This window comes from Bubalus kerabau, chromosome 1 (assembly GCF_029407905.1).
Source record: "Bubalus kerabau isolate K-KA32 ecotype Philippines breed swamp buffalo chromosome 1, PCC_UOA_SB_1v2, whole genome shotgun sequence".
Taxonomy (NCBI): Eukaryota; Metazoa; Chordata; class Mammalia; order Artiodactyla; family Bovidae; genus Bubalus; species Bubalus kerabau.
The window spans coordinates 208,101,501-208,124,541 of NC_073624.1; the positions used below are offsets into that span (position 1 = coordinate 208,101,501).

Here is a 23,041-nt window from a genome sequence, read left to right on the forward strand (position 1 = left end):
TGAGGTTGAATGGCCCCCTATGGGAGCAGGATGGCCACCAGAGAACACCATGAACTTAAAAATAGTGGAAGCAGTCTATACAGTAGTCACAGGAGAGCCAGGGCACCTGGATCAATATCCATATATTGACTCATGGCTAGGGTTAGCTCAAGATCTTCCTACTTGGACAAGATTCTGTATTCAGAAGGGAAAGGGAAAAATATTAGTGGCACAAAAATTGACTGATGATAAAAAAGGAAATTCTACAGGATTTGGACGGGGAAGACCTGACCCCTCCCCCATACTGGATAATGAAGTGCCTGCCTCTCAGTGTTCCATCAGGACCGGAGGCCGCCTTAATGCTTGATCCAGGGCCAGGTGAAGTCCTGCAGCAGCAGCAACCGCTCTTCCACCAGCTCTCCCGGAGTTCCTAGAGCCGCCGTTTCGGCAGGCTCCAATCCCAGCAATGGAGACCTCTGGTCAACTCCCCCAGAATTCCACCTCAGCTGGACCTCCTAGATTGTATCCACCTCTCCCGTAACCCCTCAAAATGAATGGAGGTTGCACAATCTCCCGGAAAGGAAACCGGACGGGCTAAACAGTCAAAAGAGAGTTAACTCAACAATTCCCTGAGGTCTGAGCAGAAGACAACTCACCCCCTCCCCAGGCTTGCAAAACAAGTCCCACTGGTAATAGAACTCAAACCCGGTACAATTACCTGAGCACGCGCCTTGGGCCTGCCAGACCTTGCTAAGCCATTTACTCTTTACATGACTGAAAAGGACAAGGTGGCTACAGGAGTGTTGTCCCAGACTATGGGGACATGGGACAGACCAGTGACTTATTTCTAATCAGCTGGACAGTGTTGCCACTGGGTGGCTGGGATGCTTACGGGCAGTTGCTGCAGTTGCCTTACTGGTCCGGGAGGCAACCAAGCCCACTTTGGGCGAAGATTTGTTCGTAAAAGCCCCGCATGAGGTCAACACTTTCCTGCTAGGGGACCCCCATAAATGGCTGTCGACATCCCGGATTACTCAATACCAGGGACTGTTATGTGAGAATCCCCATGTTACTACTGAGCCTTGTTAGGCCCTGAATCTGGCCACTCTCCTTCCTGTGGGAGAAGGTGGGTCCTCACATGATTGCAAGGAAATATGCCAGCAGACCTGACTTCAGAGACCAGCCAATCCTGGACCCAGATTTGGTCCTGTACACCAAGGGCACCAGCCTGGTGAAACAAGGACAATGACTGGCGGGATGTGCAGTAGTCACGGAAGAAACCATCATTGAGGCTCGCTCTCTGCCATCACACTGGTCCGCTCAACAGGCTGAACTATATGCTCTAATCCAGGCCCTCCAGCTGTCAAAAGGACAAAATCTCAGAACTGCACTGCCTGCTCACAGGTCAATGCTGCCTCTCGGCACAGACGGAAACCTCCAGGGATTCAGGTAAAAGGCACGTTGCCCTTTGAACACCTGGAAGTGGACTTCACTGAAATGAAACCTCACCGACACTACCATTACCTGCTGGTCATGGTATGTACGTTCTTGGGATGGGTAGAAGCTTTTCCTACCTGGACTGAAAGAGCATCAAAAGTAGCCCGGTGCCTGCTTAGGGAGATAGTTCCCAGATTTGGATTTCCTACCAGCATTGGATCGGACAATGGCCTGGCTTTTGTAGCTGATTTAGTATAACAAGTAAGCAAAACTTTAAAGATCAAGTGGAAATTACATACAGCATATAGGCCCCAGAGTTCTGGGATGGTGGAAGGAGCCAGCCAGACTCTTAAAGAGACACTCTCCAAGTGGATCATAGAGACTGCTCCTGGGTGGACTTGTTTCCGACCGCTCTGCCCAGACTCCGGATGACCCCACAGTCCCATGGCTCTTCTCCGTACAAAATTGTGTATGGGAGGCCCCCTCCCATAATAAAACAGGTGTCAACAAATTTGCCTCAGGTAAGGGGAGATGAGATTTCACAGCAGATGGAACAACTGGGTAATAATAAATCAAGTAACTAAGTTTGTACAAGAAAGGGTGCCATTCCCCCTTGGGGAACAGATTCACGAATTTGTGCCCGGGGATCAGGTGCGGTCATGGACTGGAAACACGACTCCTTGGCCCCACATTGGAAGGCCCATATACTGTTGTTCTAACCAGCCCCACTGCAGTTAAAGTTGCATGTGTCACTCCCTGGATCCCCACATGAAGGTGAAGAGAGCATACCACGCAGACCCAGAGGACACCGAGTGGACTACACAACAGGACCCCACGGATCCCCGTGAAACCAAGATCATCTTAAAGAAGAAACAGAGATGAAGCTATACAATCAACTGCTGGTACCAGGACTTGCTGGTATCATCTTAAGACTAACCATAGTTTCAGTACAAAGAGGGACCTGTGCTATAATTAAAGTTGAATGTTGTGTATATATTCCTGATTTATCTGGCTATATATCAGCCACCCTAGATGACATGAAAGATCAGGTAAAAGTTAGGCTTGATGATAATCTTCCTTTTTGGACTTCGGTCCTATTTTAGGTGAAGGGTGATTGATGGAAAACTATATTTACCATTGTTACAGTTGCCTTGATAGTTCTGCTTTGTGGACCCTTTATTTTACAATGTTTTATGGACTTTGTAACCCAAAGGTTGATGTTGTTCTCCCAAATTGGAGGTTGGAGAGTCAGGGTGCAATATATCCCTATGAATGATGCTCATACTTTGAGTTAAGAGCATCAAGAGCGGGGAATGAAGGAGGAAACAGACAGAACAGGCTCCATCTTGAAAGCAGGACTCCATCTTGGGCCGGACTGTGGATTTTGAGCTATATGCCCAGTATCTATGGAAACAACATACCAACTGGAAAACCAGGCCCCCTGGATGGAAGAGCCCAAGGGCTCGTACCTGGACTCTCTGTTGCCTAAAAGAATACCCTAAGTATTTGTGTAACTGAATAGAATCATAAATTCTATTATGCTTATTGGGGTATGACCACAGGCCTGTTGATAATTGTCCACTGTTAACTACCTAGGCTTAAGGCATATGAATCATGGGTTAACTTTGATTGTATCTTTCTTTTCCTTTGTTCAGACTAGCTTCAGGGAATTTGGGGAGGTGGGTTTGAGCATGTACACTTAGGGTATATAAGGTTTTCAGAAAAACTGATCAGGGTCATTGGCTAAGAGGAGACTCTGCCTTGGGCCCGCCGGTGTAATAAACTGCATTCCACTATCTGCATTGTCTTTCTGAGTGAGTTTGTTTCCCAGAACGCGTGGCTACAACAATAATACTGGAATGGGTAGCCTTTCCCTTCTCTGGGGGATCTTCCCAACCCAGGAATCAAACCAGGGTCTCCTGCATTGCAGGTGGATTCTTTACCAACTGAGCTGTGAGCGAAGCCCTCTTTTTATATGTGGAATCTAACACCAAACAACAACAAAATAAACGAGCTTATAGATAGAACACACTGAAGGTTGCCAGAAGTAGGGGGGTGGGTGAAATGGAAGAAAGGGTCAAAAGGTACAACCTTCAAGTTACAAGATAAACAAGCTCTAGGAATGTAACGTAGAGCAAGGATGACTCCAGTTAACAATACTGTAAAGAGGTACATCTCCAAAGTCTTCATTACAAGAAACAAAACAAAACAGAGACTAAGGTGTAGCTTACTAAATGAAGCTCTTTTCTTCAAATGCCAGGGGGCAGAACACAGCAGACCTCACTGCTAAGTCACCAGCAGCAGCTGGTGACATGAGCTGGCCTTGGAACTAGATTGCATGATGAGTTCAAGACACTCCTGATAAAGGCCAGGACACAGAGCAGGGCTTGCTTTGGACCTGACTCCCTTTCCTTTATGGGTCTGCCCTTGCCACAGCTCTGGGAGCCTGGTGCCACATCCCTTCCTACAGATGAAGAAGCTGAGCCAGTGGGACTGTCCAAGGGCTTGAAATAGGCCCTACTCTCCATGGAATGCTCTCTCTCCGGTAGCACAGGATAGCAGGAGTGACGGATGGCTATCCAGGGAATCTGGGGAGAAGGCTCATAGGCCTTGCCTTCCTTCCAGGATTTCTGGTGCCTCTGACTCCCTGAGTGAGGAGACGAAAGGCTCTCTGGACCTTCTTTCACTTTGACCCTCTGCCAGGCCCAGTTCCAGTTGATGTGAGGCATGCAGTGCCACGGTGCCCCCCTTTTCTAGAAATGACTGTTATAGAAGGGAGCTTGGGGATGTTCCCTTGGCTTTGACCCCAGAGGGGAAAACTCAGTGCCACAAACTGTCTCTGAGAGCATTCTGAAGGCCAGACCTCAGCAGCCCCCTCCTAAGAGTGACCAGGGGCCTCTTGCCTTCCAGGCAGGATGCTCCCTTCTGCCACCTCCAAGACTGTCCCAGTGGATCATTGAGACTGCAGCCTTGGTTCCCAGCTTACTAGTTTGTGAGAAGCCCACTACATGCCAGAAAACCAAGTTTTCAATCCGGGGTCCTGTCTGTATTTGGGGTCACAGGTCCCTTGGCTCCTGGGACTTGATAAAGTTTGTAGTTTCAGAATAATGGCAGAGGGGGCATGAAGAGCACCAACCTTGGAAATGCCCATGGTGAGGCTGAAGGAAAGTTACGAGTTCCTCAGGGATTCAAAGCTGGAGCTGTATGTGGAGACTCCCATGGACAGAGGAGCCTGGTGGGCTACAGTTCATTGGGTCACAAAGAGTCGGACATGAGTGAAATGACTTAGCATGCACGTGGTTAGATATGATGCCAAGAAGATTCCCTTGGCAAACATAGAATGGTGACGTGCAGATACTTAGAGACCAGAGGGTGGGGGCCTGACTTCGGGGACGGAGCTGACCCACAGCCATGGCTTTGGTCTGTGGAGGTGGCTCTGGGCTCATCTCTGATGACACCGAGGCAGGAAGTTTATGCCCAGGCCCTTGAATTCTCTGTCTGGGGAAATAGCTGATGCTTGGAGAGGCTGCTCAGTGACCACGGGTCACTGGGAGTCACCGAGGAGGGAACTCACAGAAGGGTGGGGTGGAGGAGGAAACAGCTTGGCTTTGGAGTCAGATGGACTTGCCCAGCTTTGGGGCATGATTCTGACCCCTCTTATCTTGGGAGAGGCTGGGGCCCAGGCTGTGACCCTTAGAGGATGGGCCCTGCCCACAGTCACCCTAATACTGCTTTTACAAAACTGGTGTCCATGGAACACTAGTGTCTTGCAGGCTTGCCTGGGGTAAGGAATTCTATGGTCAAGTAAGGAGTTGTTGTTGAGTTACCAAGTTGTGTCGAACTCTTTGAGACTCCAGGGACTGCAGCACTCCAAGCTTCCCTGTCCCTCACTGTCTCTCGGAGTTTGCCTAAGTTCATGTCCATCGAACCGGTGATGCCATCCAACCACCTCATCCTCTGTTGCCCTCTTCTCCTGTCTTCAATCTTTTCCAGCATCAGGGTCTTTCCCACTGAGTCAACCATTTGCTTCAGGTGGCCAAAGTATTGGAGTTTCACTTTCATCATCAGTCCTTCCAAAGAGTATTCAGAGTTGATTTCCTTTAAGATTGACTGGTTTGATCTCCTTGCTTTCCAAGGGACTCTTAAGAGTCTTCTCCATAGAAGATTTTTTGAACCATAGTTCGAAAGCATTAATTCTTCAGCGTTCTACCTTCTTTACTGTCCAAGTCTCACATCCATACACAACTACTGGAAAGACCATATCCTTGAATATATGGACCTTTGTTGGCAAAGTGATTTCATTGTTTTTTGTCATAGCTATCCTGCCAAGCAGCAGTTGTCTTCTAACTTCATGATTGCAGTCACCATCCACAGTGAAGTAAGGAGCTATACCCTGTGAAATAGGTTTCTTTCCTGAAAGACTTGCCTGAGCTTGTGGGTCTCCCAGAAGGCAATGTTCCCAGCCTCACTGGATGCCTTGTCTCAGGGCCTGGCTGAATCTTTGCAAAGCAACTGTGATGGCAGGCTGTGTGGATGAACCTGGTGTTTCCATGAGTTGGAGGGAGGTCCAAGCCTGGCTCTGAGTGCTCTGTGAGGAAGAGAAACATTCTGGGGAAGGGTAGGCCTAGTAGATGGGCTGGACCAAGGCTGAGTGCCCCAGCTGCTGACAAGCTGGTTTTGAGCAGGAGGGGAATGTACTGGGAAGCCAAGCCATCTGGAAGAGCAGAACCCCAGACGGGGTGGTGGCAGGGCCTTGGTGGAAGGGGGTCTTATCCTATCCAGACAGCCCTCCCTTCCCCGACTCTCGGCAGAGATGCTTCTCTCCCTGCATCTCCCACCAGAGGAGCAGAAGGAATGACACAGAGTGAAGGGAGGACTGGGGCCTTCCCTGGGTTCAAACCCCATCTCTGAGCCTCAGCTCCCACAGAACGGGTGACCCTGAGGGTCATATGCCACAGCATGTGCCTGGAGGTGCTTGGTCCCTGCTGGCTCCTTCCCCTGCCTGATCAAAGCCGTGGAATTCACCAGAGGTTTTCAACGCTTTCTGCCCTCCACGAAGCTAGACAGCCGTTTACAAGGCTGGGTTATGCTTTAAATCACTCCTCCCTGGTGTAGATCAGCTGAGCTCCAGGGTGATTCTGGTTGTGTAGAAGCAAACAGAACCTTGCGCTGTGCTGAACCTCAGGCCAGGAGGACAGAGCCCCCGTGCTGGCCCATCCCCTTGCCCCGCTCAACAACCTGAGCAGCCTGGAACCTCAGTTTCCTCATCTGTAAAATGGAGGTCATGCCTTTCTCTCAAATGACAAGTTCAACATGGGTCCCAAGATAGTCTCCTTGGTCTCCTCTTTCAGATCAACCCAAGTTGTGAGACCTACAGGCAAGCAGACACGGAGTGGAGTCTGCACTGGCCCTGGGGTGGGCAGTGCTGGGGAGGGATGTTTGGGTGGCCTTCCGAGTGGCTGGCAGTGAGATGCCAGGCTGTGCCACTGCCAACATCTCTTACCTTTGTGGGTTGGCTCCCTCCCTCACCCCTTGGTTAATTCCTAAGCAGGGTTCCATGGAGCCATCTTTCAAAAAAATATTAGCAAGTATGGCAAAAGAGAGGAGGTTTCTTGGAGAAGTAAGTTTGGGCCAGGGAGTATGCCAACTCTATCACTGGAGCATCTCAATGTGGCCGTGGAACAAAGCCTTGGAGGGACCCTGGGGCAAAGGAATTGTGCAGACTGTTTGCTCTGTGTGAGGCTGGCTCTGTTCCTCCCTGTTAGTTGCGGCTCAGGCCTCCCAACTGGCGAGAGTTATCTGTTGTATGGAACTGAATCAATACACTGGCCGTGTTTAGACAGAGACAGGAGTAAATGCTCAGACCAGCCGGGGCTGGGTGACTATCTTGCTTTCTGGTTGTAATTAATGCTGACAGCTCCTGTAGGGGAATGGAGCACCCCCCAAATGCACCAGAACAGGGCCCCTGGATGGGGGCTTACCAGGATTATCAGTCCAGGGGCCAGTAATTATGGCCCAGATGTTGACAATTCATCAAATTACAAGGCTGTTGGGGCCCAGAGTCCCAGCCTGGGGTGTGTGTTTTCCTGTGCAAAGGCTCTCTCATTAGGGCTGTCCAGTGGGCAAGGGGGTGGATGGGCAGTGCCCTCGGGCAGGTCAGTACCATGTGGTTCTGATTTCTCAGGTCAGACTGTTTGCATACACACGGGCCACAGCACGACTGTCCAGGCTTAGTGATTTCCCAGACTTGAATTCCACAGTAGGGTAAGGGAAGAAAGAACCCCCATTCTTACGTCCAGGCTGGCTGCAGCTTGTGTCTTGGTGGTGGCACGTGGCTTCTTCTGGGGAACCCCTTCCTGGGATCTCAGGCTCTTTGTAGAGTGGTCTTTGCAGTCACCTGATACACCTAACTTGGAGAAGGCAAAGGCACCCCACTCCAGTACTCTTGCCTCGAAAATCCCATGGATGGAGGAGCCTGGTGGGCTGCAGTCCATGGGGTCGTGAAGAGTCGGACACGACTGAGCGACTTCACTTTCACTTTTCACTTTCATGCATTGGAGAAGGAAATGGCAACCCACTCCAATGTGCTTGCCTGGAGAATCCCAGGGATGGGGGAGCCTGGTGGGCTGCCGTCTATGGGGTCGTACAGAGTCGGACACAACTGAAGTGACTTAGCAGCAGCTACACCTAACTCAGAGTGAGCTGTGGGGACTCCAGCTGTGTGGGGACCTAGGAGCCTGCCAAGGTCAGAGCCCTGCCCTTCACTTGCTCCTTGGCCCTCCCATGCTGCCCCCTCTCACTCCTTGTCTGGGCAAGGGAGGGAGGGCAGGGCTGGCCTGGAGCCAGGTTCAGTTTAGCCCATGCAGTTAAAAAAAAAAAAAAAAAAGAAGTAAAACTTAACCAAACTAGTTGCAACATTTAAAAATTGTAACGTTTCACATAAACATCTGGAGCATGGACTTTTACCGAAAAGCTGAAGATGGGTTCAGCTGGGTTCACATGCCTGGCAACGGCTGCTGGGCCCAGTGCAGTTCCCAGGGCCTCACAACTGGCCTCCTGTCCTGCTGAAGTGACCTGCCAGCTCTGTCAGGGCATCTGGCTTTGTGACCCTTGGCCTAGAAAACCCATTGGTCCCTTTAGCTCTGTGATTCTGTGAGGCCGGAAAGCCAGCTGGCTTCTATTTTGGGGAGAAGACATGATCAGTGAACACGCTGTGTGCCCTGGAAGCAATTACACATATGTCCATTACACATCTTGGCTAGAAAAAGGGGTGCTATGCCTTTGAACAGATCCCAAAATACCTGCCTAAATTACACATTTGCCCGTTACATGATTACCCTGTCAGATATCGGGAAAAATTGTTTCAGGGTGGGGTGAAGGGGAGTGACAGACCTGACTCCCATTGGGTGGGTGAGGATGGAAGCTGGATCAGTGAACTGAGCTTATCTGCTGAGCGCTGCCTCCAGCCTGGTGTCTCCAGCTCAGGCACGTGGGGCTGGTCTGAGGGAAGGTAATGGGATGGCAGACCAGCGGAGGCACCCATTTTGCTGGCAGCCTCTGGTGCGATGAAGATCTAGCAGGATGGATCAGAGGGTGGCGGGCCCAGTGTGGCTGAAACTATACAGTGGGTAGTGGCCTGCCTGGGACAGCACAGTTCAGCTGGTGGGACTGAGACCCAGCATTACCAGGACACCAGGGGACAAGAGTGACTGACAGGGCTCACAGCAGACACAGGCTGCAGGGACCCCTGATATCCAAGGCTACACACCTGATCTGCCCTCTTGCCCTGAGCCTCAGTCTGCAGGGCCACTTGCTTGCTTCCTCCCATCCTCACTCGTGTTTGAATCCCCAGCCTCTCTGAAACCCTGGGTTTTGAGGTTAGCCCCCCTTGGTTTCCATGAGTGACACAGTTGTTACCCACTGTTAACAGATTGGGCTTCCCTGGTGGTCCAGATGGTAAAGAGTCTGCTTGCAATGCAAGAGATCTGGGTTTGATCCCTGGGTTGGGAAGATTTCCTGGAAAAGGGCATGGCAACCCATCCAGTATTCTTGCCTGGAGAATTCCATAGACATAGGAGCCTGGTGGGCTACAGCCCATGGGGTTGCAAAGAGTTGCAAGAATTAACAGGTTGATTAGAATTCTTAAGAATCCAAAGATTTCATTAAAAAACCTGTATTTCCAGCTTCTCTTGAAATGTTAGAAGACGTGGTAATGATCGATCTGCTTGGGCTGAGCTACAGTGACCCCCTTAGATGGGGCATGTGCCCTTCCAGTTCAGTCGAAGCCCACTGTTCCCTCCACTCCCCTGCACCCAGCCCGTCTGGGTCATCACCTGGCTGGCCCCTGGAATGCATCAGTGAGCTTGAGAGCCTGCAATTCTAGCTCTGAACCATCTCTCCGAACCACATATACGTCCAGTTCTCCACTTACCATGGCCTCTCTCCTGGATCGGTCTCCACCAGACCCCGTGCCTCCAATCCCCTCAGTGCCCATTCTTCCTACAGTGAAGCAGCAGGGAGTCATCCTCCTTGTTCTGCTTTTACCCTGCAGGCCTTGGAGCGAGCTGCTTAACTTCCCTGGAGCTTGTTTCCTCCGCTGTAAAGTAGGTGTGGTGTGCATGGAATGATTTCCTATAGCTGACAGTGTCTAGACTAGAGCTGGGCACCCAGGGCGTTGAATGAGTGTGACTGTAATGTGCTGGGCCAGCTTTGGTGTAAAAATCCAGGAAATGGGGCAGAGCTAAAAGACACACACACACCTTTGCCTTCTCACCTGGAAGTCATTGACCCTAAGCATAGCCCTGTTGGGCAGGTACCGTTATTACCTCCATTCCACCGATGAAGAAACTGAAGGTTGGTGAGGCTAGGCATAGCCAGTTTGGCCTGGGACCCAAGCCCGAATTTCCTGCTTAAACCCTGCATGCTTCCCACCTCACCATCTCCCTCTGGCTGCACCTGGTATGGCCTCACCCCCCTCTCAGGGCAGAGCTGCAGCTCCCCTTGGCCTGACATTCAAGGACCCCCTGTCTGCCCCCACGATACTCCTTCCAGACCCACACGTCACCTCTGAGAAGTCTTCCTCACCTTTTCCTTAGCCCACACAGCTCCTCAGTAACTGACCTACTGCACTGCCTTCCTGCCACCTCCCCTCCCCACTGTGACCCTCCCTGAGGATCCAGTGCCCACCAGAGGCCTGCCTCTGAAGGGTGTCTTGTGACTATTTGAAGTGCCCCCTTCTCTAGATGGGCTTGCACCATCCTGTCCCACCAAGTTTGGGTCTGAGTAGCCCAAAAAGGCTTCCCAGGTGGTACTAGTGGTAAAGAACCTGCCCATCAATGCAGGAGATCTAAGATGTGGGTTCAATCCCTGGGTCGGGAAGATCCCCCTGAAGGAGGAAATGGCAACCCACTCCAGTGTTCTTGCCTGGATCCCATGGACAGAGGAGTCTTGCAGGCTACAGTCCATGGGATTGCAAAGAGTTGGACATGACTGAATTGACTTAGCACACACACAAGTACAAGGACCTGCCTTGGTAGGGAGATGGCCCACTGGGGCCAATCTCTCCCTAGAAGCCCCTCCAGAAGGGTGGTTATGTAGCACAGGCTTGCATACCTCCAGTGACAGGGAACTCACTGCTTCCTGGGCAACCTGATGGATTTGCAAGGTTTCTGTTAAGCCTGGACCTTCCCAGGTTGGATGCTATTGCAAGTTCTCTCCACCTTGTGCCCCCTTTATAGAGGCAACTGACTTGTCAATGAAGCTGAGTGCTCCAGGCCTGCTGGCCTTGACCCTCCTCTCCTGTTCCCTCCCAGCCTGGCCTGTCTTGGGTGCACCCTTTCCCTGGACATTATCCTTGAATTTCCCATCTGTCAGCCCCTCCTCGGCCTTCCAAACTCGGCTTACACCTCTTTTCCTTTGGATGGTGCCCTGACCCCCACCAAGCCTGGCCTGGGTCACAGACACTTGTAGCAACCTGCACCTTCTCAGCCCTGAAGTTTGATTCTCTCTCCCACTCAATCCCAGCCTCCGTGAGGGGAGGGGCCCTGGATGTATGTCTCACTAGTTGTATCCCAAATGTCAAACAAAGTGAGGACACAACAAATATTTGTTGAGTGAACCAAATGCCAAGTGAATTCTTCTATAAAGTTCCCTACTGGCACCAGCACTTGGCCTGGGAGCACCAGAGGGCGCTCCTGACCTGTCAAAGGCTGTCATGGGCACCAGCTGACTCCTGCCCCTCTGGGCCACATCTTGGGTGCTGGGGACACTGGCTTGGGAGGGGCTCCCCCTGCTGGGGTTGGTGATCACCGTGGTTGAAGGAACTGTCATTCACTGAACCCAATCCGTATGTCCAGTGCTAGGACTCTCATGGGGTCAGTTAATTGGCTCCCCAAACGCCTGAAGAGGGGTCACATGGTCTGTGGAGCCCCAAAGCCCACTCTCTCTCCACTGCATGGGCAGGACAGAGGGCCAGTCCTTGATTTCAGGAGGATACTGTGTGGACCAGCTTCATACTCCAAATAACTGCGTTCTTTCAAGTCTACTTACTTGGAAGACCTGAGTTTGCCCCAGTGGCCTAGTGCAGGTCTGAACATGCTCTTCCTGGCAATGGGGTGAGGGTTCTTCACTGCCTGGGCAGAAAGGGAGTCAGAGACCAGCCTGGAGGGCATCACTCTGCAAAGGTGTTGTCACAGGATCACCTGCAAAGAGCCGGACAAACCTCTGCTGGCCTCCCACGGGCTACCTCTGCTGAGAGCAATCCCAGAACTAGACATGGGAAGATGGTACCTTCCTTGGAGGTTTGTATTAGGAGCAGGGGGCTCCTGGGCCACTGCCTGGAAGATGCAAAATGCTTCCAAGGGTAAGTAGGGCTTCTAGAGACCAGGGGGAGGAGCAGCAGCTCAACCCTCTGTTCTTTTGGTTGTTCCACGTGTGATACTTGAGAGACATGGGCCCAAGGCAAGGAGCCCAGGTCCAGGAGCACCTGTACTGGGCTTTTGAGGGGACCCTGGGGAAGAGGAAGGGAAAGTCAGCATGGTGGCCTTTTCCCTGGGGCCCAACTGTGGTTCCCCACAGTTCCAATCTGGGGACAATTAGCAGGGGCTGCTCGGGAAATCTGCTTTCATTTGCTCCACCTGGAATCTGGAGAACTGGGGAGCAGCCCTGCAGGGGTCAGATGAAAATGAGATGTAGGATGCTGAAGTCCAAAAACAGATGAATTCGGGATATTACAGATGAATCATTTAACTAATTACATTTTTACAATCAAAGCTGTTTTTGAACTATGAGGGTGCAAATAAGCCTATGAATGCATGGTGCCTGGTGGTTCTTTTTTTGTTCACTTGATTAATTCCAAACAGTCTAACTGAGTTATTCGTTCCAAAATTGGTCCCAGGCAGAGGCCCTGTCTCCTATCCCGCATTTCAGCGCAGGGCTTGTGCTGGTCTCCTGGGGCCTAGGCTGTCTGTCGATGCCCCCCATGACTGACTCTGCATGAGATGGGCAGCTCTGCCTGCCCTTCACCCCTGGCCCAGTTAGAGGATGCTTGGGGAGCTGGCTGCTGCCAAGCATGAGGATTTCTGGTTTTGGTCTCTCACCTGTCAGAGTCAGGCTGCAACTCCTGCCAGCCCTCTCTTCTCCAGTCTTGCCTCTTTCATTTCATCCTTACTGGGACTTGTTTCAGCCGCTTAATATTGATAGCCACCTTCTGTCTGGACCTCCCCCACACCCTGCCCCTGTCTCTGTCCTGTAGCCAGGGAGGCCTTTCCAGTATATACATCCGTCTTCATCCCTCTGGGTGAGTGGGGGCCCTTCGTTCAGCGTCATCCTCCTCTTTTCCTGCCCTTCCACAGGGTCACCGTCCACTGGCACGTGGACCACACTTTGACCCTGCATTTTCATTGTGTCCATGTTGGTGCTGCATGGAATGCCTATCTACCTCTTCCCCCTGTCAAACTCCTACTCATCCCTCAAAGCAGGCCCCAACTGTCCCTCTTCTGTGAAGCCTCCCCTGTCCCAGGAGGAGTTAGCTCCTCCTTCCTCTGCGGGGTCCAGGGCCTTGTCTGGCTGCCTTACAGCCTTACCCGCTGTGCCATAAAGATCTCTGTGTGGGAAGGTCTAGAGAGCCTTCAGGGGGAAGCCAGGCTCCTCGTGCTTGTCACTGTGAGATGTGGCAAAATGGCACGGCCACTCTAAGCTTCAGTTTTTTCAGTCCATAAAATAGGCACAAGTCGTGGTGTCCAGGGATAGGATGTACTCTTACTGTGAAGTGCTGCACAGATCCGATCCCTCATGTTTTCATCCAGGCCAAGTTTCTCACTGCAAATGTGGACAGAAGGGCTGAGTGGATGCCTAGGGGCAGGGGTGGGGAGGGGGTCAATTATGGCTGTGGTCTCCCTGCTTCCCTCAGCTGCTCCTGGCCAGGGAAATGGAATTAGACATTTCACCATGAGGAAGATTTCCCCCCTCTTGCCACTACCAATTTCTAATTGGGGCCTGTTTTGAGGGATGAGTAGGAGTTTGACAGATATATGGATGAGGAATAGGAGAGAAGATGGGACGAAGACATTTTCTTCTTTAAGTTAGACCTGGTTTTCTGTTTTGTTTTTTAATGGAAAGCAGGAAAGGGTCCTAACAATTTGATAATGGGGGAGGGGTGGTGGAATGGGGTGAGAATCCCAGGGCCAGATAGAAACAGGGATGAGGAGGAGAACATTCACTGTAAATATCTGTTTCTCTAGGTGATGAGAGGATAAAGACCCTTCTACCAGTGCGCAGACAGTCTGAGCCCTGATCTGCTGCTTTAGCCAGCTTCCTGATAGGGTGGCTGGTGTGATGGAGAGTCTGCAGGCTTTGTGCTAATTCAGGCTTTGCCTTGGGGGTGGGCCTGGTGTCTCAGCCAAGTCCTATCATGGACTGAGCCCAGCTTCCTCCTCTGTGCAGCAAGGTCAAGACCATCAATCTCTCAGGGTGTGAACACGGGCCAGCATGTCTCCAGCAAACACTCAGTCCATGCACTTACAGTCCTTATAGTCCCTGGCATGTTGGAAAAGCCTCTGGGCGGGGGATGGGAGTGGACAGTCCTATAGCTCAGCAGGTAAAGAACACACCTCCCAATGCAGAAGACCCAGGAGATGCAGGTTCCATCCCTGGGTTGGGAAGATCCCCCTGGAAGAGGAAATGGCAACCCCCTCCAGTATTCTTGCTGAAAAATCCTATGGACAGAGGAGCCTGGTAGGCTGTAGTCCAAAGGGCCACAAACAGCTGGTCATGACTGAGTGACTAAGCACTGGAAGGAGAGAGTCCCCCAGCTCTTGTCAAGGCAGTCTGCCCCTGTGGGCAGGTGGTTTCAGTAAACACAGAGCTGAGTTTTCTTGGCCTCCTGCCTGGGTCAGCCTCTCACTGTGACCTACAAGATTCTACTCCATGCAGCCCTGGAGACCTTTCCAACTCCCCCTTCTACCATTTCCTGGCACTTGCTCACTCACTCCAGCCGTACTGGCCTCACACATACTCTGGACACACGACACTTGGTCCAGTCTCATGACCTGTGCACTTTTTCCTCTGCCAGGAGTATTTCCCACCGCCTCCCCAAATTGTGACATCTTTTCATCAAATGAGTTTCAGTTCAAATGTCATCTTCCCCAAGAGCTTTCTGATTATTTAAACCACCCAGTCAGCCCTCTCATCATGTTCCCTGCTTTATTCTGTCTAGGATTTTACTGTTTTGTTGGTTTCTTTTCTTTGTTTCTCTCCTCATCACTGTAGGGAGGGGCCTTGTCACTCCTGTTTGGCGCTAGTCCAAAGACCCAGGAAACTGTCTGGCATAGAGACGATGGCCAATGGTGTTTCTGATGTGGTCACGCTCCCCTGTTCCAGGGACTCTGCACCACTGGCCCTCAATGGGCTTCATCATTTCTATGTGCCTCTGGTCTCACAGCTTATCACTTTCCTCATACATTCAAATACATAAATCTTAAGCTCTGGAAAATTTACTAAATACACATTTTCAATAACTATTTAAATTGTGTTCTGAAGGTGTAAAACAAACCCAAAAGTCATTAAAGCTCAGTGTTAAGAGTCAAAAAGTCCAAATGCCAAAAAAAAGAGGAAATGTGAGGATTTTGATGTTGTAAATAGGAGATGGTGAGAAGTTTTCTATGCCAAAGTCAAGGTGTAGACAATGCTGAGCCTTGCGTGAGGGACAAGTCTTTTTGTCCTAGACAGAAGCCACAGTTTGGAGAGGAAAAAGGAGAGTGTGATAAGAAACCTCCAGGAAGGCCACAGCGACCCCAGTTGTCCCTTCCTCTCTGCTGCTGCTGCTGCTAAGTCGCTTCAGTCGTGTCCGACTCTGTGCGACCCCATAGACGGCAGCCCACCAGGCTCCCCTGTCTCTGGGATTCTCCAGGCAAGAGCACTGGAGTGGGTTGCCATTTCCTTCTCCAATGCATGAAAGTAAAAAGTGAAAGTGAAGTCGCTCAGTTGTGTCCAACTCTTAGCGACCTCATGGACTGCAGCCTACCAGGCTCCTCCGCCCATGGGATTTTGCAGGCAAGAGTACTGGAGTGGGGTGCCATTGCCTTCTCCGCCCTTCCTTTCTATCCCATGGTAAGTTGGCTGTTGGCTACCCCTCCCTCATAGTTCCCCAAAGACTGCAACTGGGTCTGATTCTCTTTGTGCTACCCTCATACACAACACACCTCTTGGATTTGTTGAGCAGAGCCAATTCTGCTATTTATGAGATCTCACTTTATCAACATGAATGCTGATTACTACCCCTAAATGTAAGAGTGTTGTATCAAGGGCTCCTCTGCAGGTCCCACCTTGGACTGACAATGTTCTGAGTTTAAAATTCCCCCTGTGCTGCTCATTTCATGATGTCTGCTGTCCCTGTATCAACTGAAACTTGAAAATTCTTAAACGCCTGGTGATCTCTTGAAATTCTATCCCTGCAATTCCAAGTTCTACCACCAGATGGCAGTTAGGATTACATGCTGCTGCTGCTGCTGCTAAGTCGCTTCAGTCGTGTCCGACTCTGTGCGACCCCATAGACGGCAGCCCACCAGGCTCCCCCGTCCCTGGAATTCTCCAGGCAAGAACACTGGAGTGGGTTGCCATTTCCTTCTCCAATGCATGAAAGTGAAAAGTGAAAGTGAAGTCGCTCAGTCGTGTCCGACTCTTCGTGACCCCATGGACTGCAGCCCAGCAGGCTCCTCTGTCCATGGGACTCTCCAGGCAGGAGTACTGGAGTGGGGTGCCATTGCCAGGATTACATGAATTTTATCAAAACTAATATCATCTGAGATTGCTTCTAATGAAAATATACCCGAAATTAAAACAAGATACATACTTACACTGACATCCATAAATTTTTACCTATAATATTAGCATAGATTTAAAAGTATAATACCCTTGATTGACCAAGGCTTTGGGAAACAAGTAGCATTCATGTGCTGTTGGTGGGAGTGTAAATTAACACAGCCTTCGGGAGGGCAATTTGACAGTACACATCAAAAGCCTTAAACATGTGCAAACCCTTTGGGCCAGCAAGTCAACTTCTAGACGTTTATTCTAAGGAGATAATTATGGAAATAAGCTTAGATTTATTCCCATCGTGTTGACTACAAGAGTGAAAGATTGTCAACATAAATAACATGACTTGGAGATTGGTTAAATCAATTACATATATGGCAAAATGCTATGCAGCTATTACTTTCTATAAAAATTTCTTAATAATGTAGGTAAGTCTCATTCTATATTAAGTGAAAAAAAAATAGGTCACAAAAAAGTATGTCCACTGTAATCTCATTTTTATAATAATAAAAATAAAAATAAACGTGTATACAAAAAGTATGGGAAGAACAAACACCAAAATATTGAGAGGACTTATCTGTGGGTGGTAGGATTACGGATAATTGTTTTTTTCTTTTTGTGCTTTTCTCTATTTTGGGAAGGTTTTTATAAAAAACATGCTTCTTTCGTCATCAGCAGAGAGCTATTCATGAACGCTTGCAGTAGAAAAGGACAGGCTGGCCTCTGTATAGGGAGACTGTGGACAAGGTGACCACAGGCCCTTTTCCGTCCACAGCCTGCCCCAGGTACATACTCAGCTTCTCTGCCCCTGTCCCTCTGCTGCCCTGCTGGGCCCACATATGCACTTAGTTTCAGCTGCTCTGCTCACAGGGTGGGGAGGGGCCCTGGACTAACCCGGAACACACAGCTGGCGCAGTCTTCACCACAGCCACCCTGCCGAACTCTTTTCTTGCTCTTACTTCCCTTTAGGAAGTGACATGTTTTTAGCACAAAGGAAAAGAAAAACCTCCCTGAGGCTGGTCTTGAAGTTTACTAAATTGCAGAAAAAAGCCCCTAAAACTTTTTCTAACACTGACAATTCTCAGGGTTTTGGTAAAACTTTTACAACTTTGAAATGCTTATTTAACCTATTGTTGGTAGCCTGCTAGAAGGTATATAAAGCTCTTCTCAAGTTAACGACGGGGGTAATCTCCTTCACTCTCTTCTGATGTCTATGTCAGAAGCCTTTTCTGTTTCCTTTCAGTAAACCTCACTGCAAAAAAAAAAAAAAAAAGAAAGAAAACGGACTGCTCTCAAATCCATTTTCCTTTCTAAATGCTGCCAACGTGTGTGGGTGGATAAATTTCCTAAGCCTGTCTTTCTTTCCATCAAGGTTGTGTGAGGTGAGGAAGATAGAGGTATTATTGAGGGGCTGCAACCTGACATCCTACACTTGGGCTCTGGGTGTATTCTCCCATTTAAACCTTTAGCTCTGTCAATGTGATTTCCCCAGGTTCCAAGTACCCCAGTTCGCCCACCTGAGCCAGGATAGGACTTGGGTCAGACAGATTAAAAGCCTGTGAATACTCAGCACATGAGGTGCCTCTCGGGCGGCCAGGCCCCTCACGCTACAGAGGTCACCTTACCCCTGGGTGACCACATGGAACCATCTGTAAGCAGAGCCCAGGCTGGGAGCCAGGGCCTCCATCAGCTGAGAGGTCCAAATTTCAGCCTAAAACACATAGACCCCCGAGCCTGCAGAATTCCCTTCCAACCTCCCCCCGCCCACATGGGTCTGCTTCCCTCCTACTAGTGGAAGCCAGGCAGGGTGTCACCTTCACCCTGGGGGCCCATTATAGGGACAGCCTCTGAGGCCTGGAACAAGGGTGCTCAGAAGCACACAGCTAGGTGAGCTGACTGGCTCCCGGCACTGGAGGCATGAACACCTTGAACTCAGAAGCAAGCAAGGCAAGCCCACCTAGGGAAGATGCCCAGATCTGTGTGGAACAGTGCATGCATGCTAAGTCACTTCAGCTTGTCCGACTCTTTGTGACCCCATGGACTGCAGCCTGCCAGGCTCCTCTGTCCATGGGATTCTTCAGGCAAGAATACTGGAGTGGGTTGCCATTTCCTTCTCCAGGGGATCTTCCTGACCCAGGGATCCAACCCGCATCTCTCATGTCTCTTGTATTGGCAGGTGGGTTCTTTATCACTAGAGCCACGTGGGAAGTCAGAAGGGAGGAGCTGCATGCAAACTGGGGATGGGTGACAGCAGGAAAAGGAGCAACAAGCCCTGGGGTAACTGTTGATGTGATACCAGCTTCTCACCCAGCCCAGTCTGCTCGGGGCTACCCAGAAACAAGAAGCCTAAGGGGCCAAGGGCACAAGGGCACAGGCTGCCAGCGCTGCCTGCAAACAGGGAGTGGGGAGGGCTTGCTGGGCTCTAACCTGCTTCCTTTCCAGAAAGCTCCCAACTTCATACCAGGTGAACACACCTCTTCTTTGGCCTCCCCATCTCAAATTCACAGACCCTATCTCTGACCTGGGCTTAGCACCAAAAACCTCGCACACTATATGCTTAGTTGCTCAGTCATGTCCAACTCTGGGACCCCATGGACAGTAGCCTGCCAGACTCCTGTTCATGGGGATTCTCCAGGCAAGAATACTGGAGTGGGTTACCATGCCTTCCTCCGGGGGATCTTCCCAACCCAGGGATCAAACCCAGGTCTCCTCCATTGCAGGCAGATTCTTTACCAGCTGAGCTACCAGGGAAGCCCCAAACCCCAGGCTTAATTTCCTGGGATTCAATTCCCAGCTGCCGAACTCTGCAGGGGGACTCTGGCCCGTCACCCACAGAGCCTGCTGACCACCCCCACAGCCTGCTCCATCCTGGGAGGAAGGGCAGGGATGGTGGCAGAGGGAGTTGAGGCTCTGTGGGAGGTAGACTGGACCCTCTGGCAGCTGGTGTAGAGCTCCCTGCCCCTTACCCGGGCTAAATGACTCCCACAGTCAGCCAGCAGCCTCTCTGATGCTCACAGCCAGGGAGAAAGAACCTCTGGCTATCATGCGCTCAGAGGAGACAGTAATAGGGGAAAAGCCACTACTCACTCCCCTGGGGCTTCCCTGGTAGCTCAGTGGTAAAGAATCTGCCTGCCAATGTAGGAGACACGGGTTCGATCCCTGGTCCGGGAAGATCCCACATGCCTCGGAGCAGTTAAGCCCATGCACCACATTACTGAGTCTGTGCTCTAGACTCCAGGAACCGCAACGATTGAGCCCATGTGCAGCAGCTACTGAAACCCGCGTGCCCTAGAGCCTGTGCCCCTCAACAAGAGAGGTCACCGCAATGAGAAGCCCACACACTTCAACAAAGAGTAGCCCCCACTCTTTACAACTAGAGAAAAGCCCGCGAAGCAAAGAAGACCCAGCAGAGCCAAAAAAAAAGTAACCCTGGAGTGTAAAAGGCAATAAGGTAATGCCAGGAGTGGTTCTGTCGGAACTGTCCAGAGCTCCTGGGCTAGTGAAGGGAGTGCGCCCAAGACATGAAGGTGAAATATTCTAGCAAAAGCTTCTAGTTCCCCAAGAGCCTGGCTGCCATGTCTGGGAATGAGAGGCCTGACTCCTTCCTTCCGCATCAGGAAAAGTTGCTGGGGAGGTGGTGGCGCCCTGACCCGCCGTGTGCTCCTGCGGGATGAAGGCGGATCATGGCTGGCTTCACATTTCATTCTTAACCCATGCAGGGCTGGGTGTTTCTAATCTGAGGGTCCAGGCTGCTTGCTGCTGGGGGAGCTGCCCTGGCCAGCCAGGAGGTTCCAAACTCCACTCCGGACTCAGAATGGACCACTCCAGACATGAGGGAAATCCCCCCTAAATTTTCACCAAGTCTTGTAGGCTAGGTTTGTGACACATTTTGTGCAGCTATCACCTCCTCTGCCTTAATTAATCCCAGCTCCAATGCTGTAAGGGAGGTTTTGAATCACCCCGGGTCACAGAGCAGGAAACTGAAGCTCACAGAGGGCCAGAGCCTTCCCCAAGGTCATCCATATACGAGATAGCAGTGTTGGAACCCATGCTCAGGTCTCCCTGATGCTTGAGGCTGGAGTGCCTTCCACAGCCTCCTTGGAAGGCAACTCCTGCAAGACTGGGGGACCCACCTTTTGCCCCTGCCTTCCCCTGCCAACCCATCCTGAGTGTGGACAGAGCTGGCCGCTAGAGAGGCCCCTGAATTTATCGACGTTTACCCTCCCTGCATCCTCCTGGCCTGAGGCACAGGACAAATGTGTCTCCTGACAGGATGGTCCTGTTGTACTCTCCTTCACCAGGCTCGCCCCCTGCTCTTTCTTTATTAGGACTTCTGGATGCTGCTGTCACGGGCAGGACCCGACAGCGGCACAACCTCGTGTCACCGTGCTTCCGCTGTGGCGCTCACTCAGCCCAGGCTGGGGACGTCCATTCCAGGTATAAGCTAGCTTTTAGGTTTAACTGTAGAAGATCTGAGAAGTAATGACACCAAAGAGGCCAAACAGGAACCACCCAGTCTCCGGTTCTGGAGTGGTGACAGGACACGGGGGGCTGGGACAGGGAGTCTCCTGTTCCCTGGGAAGAGGACGACATCCAAGCCCGTGGGGGAGCACTCACTCCACGGTCAAGGACTGGACCCTGGGCTCAGGGCTGACACACTGGCTGGGAAGAGCAGTGTTGGGTGGTCTCAGCATGCCCATGAGACTCTTGAAAGCTATTTGATTTGTCTGCAGGGCTGCTGGAGGGGCAGACGGTTCCTGCCAGGATGGCCTTGCAGACCCGCACATTTTGCATCTCCACAGAACTAACGCTAATCCATCCACAGAGAGACTGTGGCCACTGAGGAGCAGAGGTGCAGGAGCGGGAGGAGAGGAGTGCAGACAGTTAAATAAAGGCACAGAGGAAGAAGATTGGCTAGAGAGTAAAGGGCAAAGAGAGAGAAAAAAATAAATGGCAAATTACCGGGTAGCCATCTCGTCCCGATTGCCCCTGTGGTAATTAATATGTCGTTAATAATTAGACCTTTGGTAGAAAAACCATATGGCAACACTTAGAACTCAATCAGGGTCCCAGATCCCCCCCGCCCCTGTGTCTGCAGGGTTTGCAGCAGAGGCTGCTGACAGACTCCTTCAAGGGGGAATGCAAGGCTGAACCGGGTCTGGGGGATGGAGCACCTCATCCCCACCTCATTGACCTGGCTGGAGGGGTCACCAGGGCACACACCACAGTGTCTTCCTCATGTCAGCTGAGGCACATGGCAAGGACCTTGTGGAGTTCTAGGGGGTGGCATTCCTAGCTACCACGGACAACGCTCCTTCATGGGCCTCACGGGTTTCCTGTCTGTTGCTCCTGGGAATGGGGTGACCCAAGGAAGACAGCCCTTGGAAGTCAGAGGTATGGGGACACGTTGACAGCTACTGGATGCTTCTCTGACCCCATGTGCTTGAAGTAGTGGCTGCCCAGACACTGGACAACACATCGGCCTCCACTTCAGGTTGCCATGGTAGCTATGGAGCCACCTTCCAGAATCCCATGGAGTCTTTGCTATGTGCAGCCTGAGAACTCTGCATTTGTTTAATTCACTTAGTCATTTTACAGCCAGGTTAAAAAACACAGACATACACACAACAAGACAAATTTGCTCCATAGCCCTCTGCGTTCCGCACTTTGGCGAGTTCACACAGGCTAGCCTCCACATGACTCAACTGCGTGAAACTGCTCCTGGCCCATAAATCTACACATTCCGGCTTTCTTCCTCAACGGGGTGCTGCTACATGCACCAGGACGTTCAGATTCTGAAGGGTGCGGATTGGGAAATGAATCATGGTTAAGCTGAAGTAAAAATGAAGCTGCTCATCTGAAAGGAATTCCTTTAGAAGGTTAATTTTGGCTCAAGCAGACCGTCATTGTGTTTCTTGAATGAATTCATCGGGATTTATCAGGCTCTGAAAAACTGCCAAGATGAATCAAAGGCAGACTTGTCATGGGTCTTGGAGAAGGAATGGGATTTCTGGGCTGCTGTGGATCCAGTAGCCACCCCCTCCCTCACACCCTTCTCCAACTCAGCACCCTTACTGGCCAGCTGTACTCTCAAGGTCTCTGTTGCCCAACCCAGAGAGTCAAATATTTTGGCAAAGAAGGAAAACAGACCCCAGAATCTAGTGGTTAAGCCCCACTTATTCTTGACATAATTGCCTGACTCCAGAGTCCTTTCTGCCAAAGCACGTGAGATGAAAATGTTTACGCAGATCAACTGCTGCAGAAGGGCTAGGAAATACAGGCATGGTGCTTGTGCTTCTGTGCACCAAGTCAA

The 23,041-nt window shown here is 51.0% G+C and overlaps 1 protein-coding gene across 1 annotated transcript in view; it reads right to left on the bottom strand.

Moving 5' to 3' along the window:
* Positions 1–23,041, bottom strand: part of COL23A1 (collagen type XXIII alpha 1 chain) — a 406,818-nt gene that overhangs the window by 30,554 nt on the left and 353,223 nt on the right. The window contains exon 5 of the mRNA XM_055551748.1: positions 21,691–21,717. Coding sequence (XP_055407723.1) covers positions 21,691–21,717 — 27 coding nt within the window. The remainder of the gene's footprint in view (positions 1–21,690; positions 21,718–23,041) is intronic.